Genomic DNA, 7,575 nt, shown 5'->3' with positions numbered 1-7,575 from the left:
GTGGGGAAAGTGATTGTGAGCGGCCCCTCATATAAGCTTATATGAGGTGACCGCTAAAAACATGGTGGGCCCACATTTTTGGGGTGATCCGAACCGGTCATTTGATAGCCCTGACATAGATAGGGGGTGTCCAAAAAATCCGCTCCATAGGATCATCCCAACCCTTCGAACTGTGGAGAAGAAAGAGGGGGAAATGGGCGGGTATAAATTTCCCCACTTACCCGTCCATTTTCCCCTCTTTCACCTCCACAGTTCGAAGGGTTGGGATGATCCTATGGAGCTGATTTTTTGGGCACCCCCTATCTATGTCAGGGCCTATCAAATGACCGGTTCGGATCACCCCAAAAATGTGGGCCCACCATGATTTTAGCAGTCACCTCATATAAGCTTATATGAGGGGCCGCTCACAATCACTTTCCCCTATATATATACATATATACCTGTTTCTGCCTCTGATTCTCTAGTTAACCCATAAAATGGCATGGGAGGATGAGTTTTCACCCTAAAGCCACTCAGATCGACTCGGGCAATTCAATTCTCATTCTTCCGTTTCTGCCTGTTTAATCTGCTTTTCTAGTGGGAGAACGAAACTAGTAGTCAAGGCTTCTTTTGGAAGAACCCTAAAAAAGGCTTATATAGCTCAAGATGGCAGCAATGTAAATGGGCTGGAATTGTCTTAGCCAGTTGGATCTTGTCCGTTTAACACTGGCCAAATGAGTTTATGGTAAAAAATTGAAAAAAGTAATATTAAAAGATACTTTTGTTTTATGAGAAATGCTAAACTGAAGGGTGCCCTTAGAAAACCCATTCGCAAGGGCGCCGCCATTGGATCCACATCATCAAAGTGCATTTGGGTGCCTTTGCCGATGGCCTTTGCAAGGGCACCCTTCAATTTAGCATTCCTCAATTTATACGAGGAATGCTACACTAAAAGGCGACTTTGCAAGGGTGCCTCGTTGGATCCACGTAACCCGGACCAGTTTATTTTTCTTCTAATTTTATATTTTTCAGTGCTGTTGTTAATGCGGTTTAAAGTGGATCCACTAGGATGCTTTTGGGCTGGTTTTTTGCAAGGCCGCCCTTCAATTTAGCATTCCTCTTAAAATTAATATCAACATTATTACGAGATTTTCAGGGGCAACTCAGTTTGCTTAAACAGAGAAAGAAGCAAAATTTGGACATTTCGGTCCGTGTTTGACAGGTTTAGTTTGTGGTGTTATATGATAAAAACATAATCCCTACTTCTCCGCTAAATTCACGCACGCCGAGAAATTAGGAGAGCGTGTCTATGACTGAGTTGGCAAAATTCAAATTTCAAACCCTACGTGTTACACAACGGTCATATTTTCAAAATTTGCACAACGGCTACTTCATTCCTTTCTCCCTATAAAAATTGTCCTCTCTCATCTTTGCTTTCCTCACCAAAACCCATTTCTTTTTTCTTTCAGTACACTACCCTCGTTTCAACCACCGATTACGCTGAAAAAAGCTCTTCCTCTGTTTTTAATAAGGATTTTCTTGTTTTACCAAAACCCCATTTCTTCAGGCATGGATTTCCACAGTCTCTCAAGGAAAGAACTCCAAACACTCTGCAAGAAGAACAAGATTCCGGCCAACATGACCAACGTCGCCATGGCCGATGCTCTCAAAGCTCTTAATAATGTAAGCACTATCAGTTTTCAAGACCCATTTCATAGATTCAGTTTCTTTTGTGTGTTTTCATTGTATCCCTTATCTTTAATTTCAGTCTTTTATATTGTTTTCCTCGTATCCTTATCTTAAATCTCAGTCTTTTATATTCTCGGATTAAGTTTATTTCTTCATCTTGTTTTTATTTTATCCCTAATCTTTTCTTTGTTACTCAACTGATCAGATTGAAGGAATTGATGACAATCAACAGGGAGCCCAACCTGAAAATCTCTCAGAATCGCCTGAGAAATCAGAGATGGGATCGCCGGATCTTCCACGCACTTGCCGGAGATCCTCTAGGAGAAGACCAGTTAAAGATTCCGATCAGACGGAGAATGAATCCAAAGATCTTGTGGAAAGTTCGCGGCCTCTGCGAACTCGCCGTGGAACAGCGGCAAAAGCTTCCTCTGCAAAAACAGAGCAAGATCAAATAAAAGCAGATTCATCTGTTTTGATGGAGAATAACAGATTGGAAATACCCCAAACACCTGTGATCCGTACCGTCCGGAAAAGAGCGACGGCGACTTCAGTCCGGCGTAAAACTGAAACCCTTGTCAAGGAAGAAAGAGAGAAGGAGAATGAAAATACGGTCACGGTCGAGATGGGGTCAAGAGTTAGTACAAGAAGATCTATGAGATTGTTGTCTGAGAAGAGATTGCCTGAAGAGGTACCATCTATTCAGAATAAGAACAGAGGAAGAAAAGAGGCTGTTAAGATTGCAGCTTTGTCTGAAGAATCTGAAGAGGAGACTGAGAAGGAAATAAAAGACGATTCTGAGAAAACTGATGTTGTTGATGTTGTTTTGGGAGGCGAAGATCGAGATGAAGATGTAAAAGGTATGCCTTAAACACTTTGGATCTTTTATTCTATTTTTTTTTCTTTCCCAACTACTGAAAAAAAACACTGAAACAAACTGGTGATTAAAGAAAAAAATGCCTTGGGAAAATTTCTGACCTAATTATCTTACTCAGGAGACGACACCGGCGTTCATGCTGAATCCGGTGAGATTAAGGCAACCAAGGGATATTGCCAGTTGCTGGAAATTGACACCGGCGAGAAAGGCAATAATTATACTAGTGCTGATCCAGAGATGACTTTCAAAGATGTTACTGTTGCGATTCCCGGAGAAGATTCCGTCCACAATAGAGCAACTGAGGAATCTTATTTGCCGGAAAATGACACTCACGATGGCGAGAAAAGTGATCCAGACCGGAGTGTCGATCAAGATCTGGCTTCGGAAGAGGCTGCTTCCGCATTTTCCGTCTTAGGATCTCCTCTGCTTCGGGAAAAATCCGGACAAGAAATTGAGAAGCCTATTGAAGGAGATTCGAATGAAGAGAGCGAGAGCTTGATTGCTAAGGAAGATCTGCCTACTGGTGAAGTTACTGGCCATATCGTGGTTTCTGTTCTAGAATCGTCAATGGAGACGGAGATCTGCGATCAGGAAATTGAGAAATCTATTGAAGGAGACTCGAATGAAGAGCGCTTGAGTGCTGAGGAAGATCTACCTACCATTGAAGAGAATATTAATGAAGAAGATTCAATTGAAGAGAACACAGGTTTTTATTAAATCAAGCTTTAACTAATTGTTTCTTTTCTTTGTTTTTGTTTTTTCTCTTGTTTTGTCGTGGTTTTTCTCGTACTTTTATTGATTTTTTTAAGATCTTTGGATTCATCAGATGCAGAAAACAAGAAGTCCAATTGCGATGAAAGCAATCTAGATCTAGATACAGATCTAGATCTAGATCTGGAAAATATGATCAATCTGTTCCCTGTGAAACTCTTTCTTGAGATTCCTGTGGATCCATCTGAGAGTCCTAAGTTGTACTTCGACAAAAATGGCGATCCAGCTGCAGATGTAGATGGAGTTCCCTATTCGAAAAACGTTGAGGATCTGTTTTTCGGCGAAGTTTCCGTGGAATTCCTGACAGAGAGGGAAGAATCTGCAAACAAAGAGTTGTTATCAGCCGCCAACGAATGCTTTGTTCAACAGTCAATGAATCCCTTATCCGGCAAGTTAATATCAGAAAGCCAAAAATCTGATGAAGGTCTGAAGGAAGAGCTCAAATCTCTAGATTCATCTCTTTCACCAGATCTAGAAGAGATGGAGAGCGAAAAGTTTGGCTTCCAGATGGATGCGAATAATGTTGTCACAGTCCATATTCCAGCGGACAGTGAAAGTCTCAGCGACTTCGATCCTTCATTGCCTTGCGAAAATCTGAAGATGATGTGCGAAAAAATCAGCAGTTCAGATGCTCCTGTGGCTACAAATCAAGATGTGGAAGGCCAGAATCCGATCACGGATGAAATACTATTTCCTTTGGAGATGGATTCAGCTACTGAGATTAATGACTTGATGATCTCTGGCCTTGGCTTCCAGGCGGATTTGAAAAGGACTACGGAACTTGAATCAGATTCTTCTACTGTAGGAAATGAGAAGAAGAGGCAGAGTCTGTCTAAAATTAAGATTCTGACGCCGATCAGAAGAAGCAAGCTTTTTGACGATGATAAGGAGAATAACTGCTCGAACAGCAGAAAAAGCGAGAGGAAGGAGAAAAACATGCTTAGTATGGGAGGAAGAAATGTGGAAGAGGAGGTGAAGAGTCCTTTGAAGCATCTGAGCCTAAGGCAACTGAAACGGCGTGTCAAAGAGAAGATCTCTGGTGGCAAAACCACCAACATTGAGGTGTGGAAATTGATATCCGCACCCTTAATTTGTTTCATTTCTGTTTCTTATTTTCTTAATTTTTGCTGGCTGACTGGTAAAAATGTGTTTTTGTGCAGTTGGAGAGGAGGTCTGCTCTGCAAACGGTGAATGAGAACTGTTTAGGGAGAGAGACATAGACAGTTGAATGCGCGAATGTTTCCTTTTCTGAAAACCCATCTACAAGATCAATGCTTACAATTACTTTATATATGTTCCCATACCAGACTCAAAAATTGATTTTATTAAGCCCTGTTCCTTTTTTCATTTTCAGAATTGATTTTGATTTTGATAATTGCGCCAACTCATCTTGTCTTTTCTTATTTAAAAGAGCTGCCAGTGCCAACATCAGTAGCCTTCCGGATTTGAGCCTTCAGGATTAAGTAAGAAGAGGGGCATATTAATAAAGAAAACTAGCCCACTCTATGATGTATTATTTTGCCTCCATTTCTCCCATGGACAGCCCTTGATAGTGTATTTACTATATCAAGGGGTGCTAGGTAAGAAGGAAGGGGAAAATACACTCTTTTCTTTTGAAATGATGTCAGCACAACCATGTTTTAACAATTGCACTAACTCATCTGTCTTTTCTTCTTTAATTAACTCTCGAGAGCTATCTTGGAAAATGTAATAACCTCTTAACAGCACCTTAAACACTAAGACGAAATGAGTTATTGTGCATATCAAAATATGGTGTGTGGGGGTAATCATTAGAGCCTAGGGACTTAACTAGGGGAGTGTAAATACCAAAACTTTGGGGTTTCTTTTTGCAATTTTACGAATTTCGGGAAAATGAGTGTGAGGGACTCTTCGGGTTTATCTATCACTCGGGACTCAGACTCACCAATCATCACGTTAGTACCTTGAATCCTATTCCTAAGCCACCCAATCTAGGCACTAAAGCTTGATTAATGCCTAAACGCTTAAAGCAAGATTAGTTAAATCTTAATCCAAACTAAACCATCAGACCCCAACTCAAGCCTCAAAATCCTCCCTTCCATGAAATTCGAATTTTTTAATCACCTCCTGTTATTAACACTGAATTCAAAATTTGCATTTTAAACTTCTTACGTTTTTAGGGAAAAAAGAAAAAAGAAAAGAAAATGAGTTTAGAATTTTGTCATTTACATAATATAGTGGGGGTAAAATTGGAAAGTAGGTGAAAAAAAAGTGTTTAAAATGTTTAAAATGCATTTAAAACGTTTGCCTAAAAAAAAGGAGATTTATTTATTGAAAGAGTTTTAAATGGAGTTTTAAAACAGCACACGTTTTTTCAAAAACGGAGATTTATGGTGTATAGAAGATAGTTGCAAGGTAGAACTATTGTTGAAGTCTTCAATTATAAACACAGTTCGAATCTCAACCCATTTTATCTGTTTTCGGCCCGATTCCAGTAAGTTTTGGTCCCCTTCATATATAAAGGGGTTTTAAGGCTTATTTTCACCTCTGTTCTTCTTTGAGAAGAGGATTGAGAGAAAAAGGAAGGGAAGGTATGAGATAGGCTAGAAATATGAAATTACCATTCTGAAATATATTTAGTACTTCTAATTCGCTATGTTACCTTTAAAACCAAAACAAAAAGGCTGCTGACACAAACACTTTAAGGAAAAGAAACCAACCTTGGAGCTCAAAATTTGTAAGAGTAGATACAATGATATAAACAACCCAATTACCAAAAATTATACATCAATGTATAAACAGTTAATTAAGAGCTAAAATCAGCAACAATGAGAAGACTTAGGGCATACCCAATTCTTCCACTCCTCTTTCTTTACAACCGATGGAAGGATGACTTGAAGAAGTCCTTAATCTTAAAGAAGCTGTCGAAATGCCAAAAAAATTGGAAATGATAGTTCCCCGAACACCTTTGAGTTGGCCCTTTCTAGTAGACTAATTCCTTTTCTGTAACTAAACTTTATGTGAAATCCTGTAAAAAAAATGCACAGAAATCCACCCATCTGTAACAGTTCTTTACATGAAATCCAGTAAAAACTGCTAAGAAATCCTCTTCTATCTTTCCATGTCAGAGAAGTCAATAACTATTAATGATTGTATCAATGGCATAACTATATCATATGCCCTTTTTTGTAAAAACAAACGAAGTCCATTTTGTGTCACCAAAGATCAAATGACATTTGGTAGAAGCATTACATATCACAACAAAGAGTCATGTGTGTGACCAGACTCATACTAAGTATATTTTCTCACTGCCCAATTAGCATTAGGTGGTGATGGGAAATGGGCAGCCACGCTTGATTCCATCATCTCTTAAGAAACTCGGCAACAAAATAAAATTAAAAAAGATGTCAACACTCCAAACCAGATCATTGAAGCATGCCAAACTGTTGTAATCAAGCTAAAGACCAATCCTCGTCCAATTCAGGAAAATACAGACAAAAGTCAGAAAAATAGAGAGAGCTCCTTTTGCAAGAAACTGTTGAATTTGAATAAATTTGTTCAACTCAACTCAACTCAACGAAGCCTTTGTCCCAAACTAGTTGGGGTCGGCTGAATGAATCTTTTAGAAAAATTTCATGAAGAAAATGAAAGGAATCTTCTCGGCTCTAATCGTGTCTCTAATTTGTTATAAAAAAAATTAAAAAGCATACAAAATTCCCAAGAATCTAGCAGTATACATATGCAATCAAAACCCACAAAGCGAAGCAGTAGGACAACATTCCAAACAAAACAACATACAACATGCTTGAGAACATTTTGATAAAACTGATCGTGGCTCAATCTCAGGATCACGCTAGACTTGGTTTCTCCTCTCAACAAATGTGAAGCATCGAGCAATTCCTGAAATTGATATGTAACATCAAATCTTCTTTTCAAAAAAGAAAAACTGCAAAGAAATGTGAACAATACCATCTCCACCAGATATTTGGACATCCAATGAAGCTGATTTTTGGCACACACTCCATCCATGATGGGGCCTTTCAAATGAATGTTTAGGATCAGCCCAACAATGTGGCCCACCCTTATTTTACGCTGCAGGAACCCTTTCCTCAAAACTAATATTCTATGGAATAAAATTTTATGCCAGTGAAACAAAGCCTAAGTTCCTAACCCATTGTGCCATTGCTGCTCCGGCTCGCCCTATTTTGACTTTGAGAGTTTTAGCTGTGTATGATGTAGTACTATTCAATCATGATAGGCATGGGTGTGAAACGATGAGCCCA

The 7,575-nt window shown here is 39.2% G+C and overlaps 1 protein-coding gene across 1 annotated transcript; it reads left to right on the top strand.

The window, feature by feature from the left end:
• Nucleotides 1-1,412: 1,412 nt before the first annotated feature.
• Nucleotides 1,413-4,697, top strand: LOC143887222 (uncharacterized). Its single transcript, XM_077391332.1, has 5 exons — nucleotides 1,413-1,662; nucleotides 1,874-2,525; nucleotides 2,661-3,248; nucleotides 3,369-4,375; nucleotides 4,474-4,697. Exons 1-5 carry the CDS (start codon nucleotides 1,549-1,551, stop codon nucleotides 4,531-4,533), a joined length of 2,421 nt encoding a protein of 806 aa, XP_077247447.1. The 5' UTR covers nucleotides 1,413-1,548; the 3' UTR covers nucleotides 4,534-4,697.
• Nucleotides 4,698-7,575: the final 2,878 nt, after the last annotated feature.

The sequence above is a fragment of the Tasmannia lanceolata genome, unplaced genomic scaffold, assembly GCF_043159265.1.
Source record: "Tasmannia lanceolata isolate RefF3 unplaced genomic scaffold, GAP_Taslan_0.1 ptg000012l, whole genome shotgun sequence".
Classification (NCBI taxonomy): domain Eukaryota; kingdom Viridiplantae; phylum Streptophyta; class Magnoliopsida; order Canellales; family Winteraceae; genus Tasmannia; species Tasmannia lanceolata.
Note: the sequence above shows the minus strand (reverse complement) of the source record. Positions and strands in the feature narration are given on the sequence as shown.

Bases quoted from the DNA above. Each gene is read 5' to 3' on its own strand.
- LOC143887222 (XM_077391332.1), top strand. From the start codon at position 1,549: ATGGATTTCCACAGTCTCTCAAGGAAAGAACTCCAAACACTCTGCAAG. The intron at 1,663-1,873 runs GTAAGCACTATC...TCAACTGATCAG, and splicing joins CTCTCAAAGCTCTTAATAAT to ATTGAAGGAATTGATGACAA. The intron at 4,376-4,473 runs GTGTGGAAATTG...GTTTTTGTGCAG, and splicing joins GCAAAACCACCAACATTGAG to TTGGAGAGGAGGTCTGCTCT.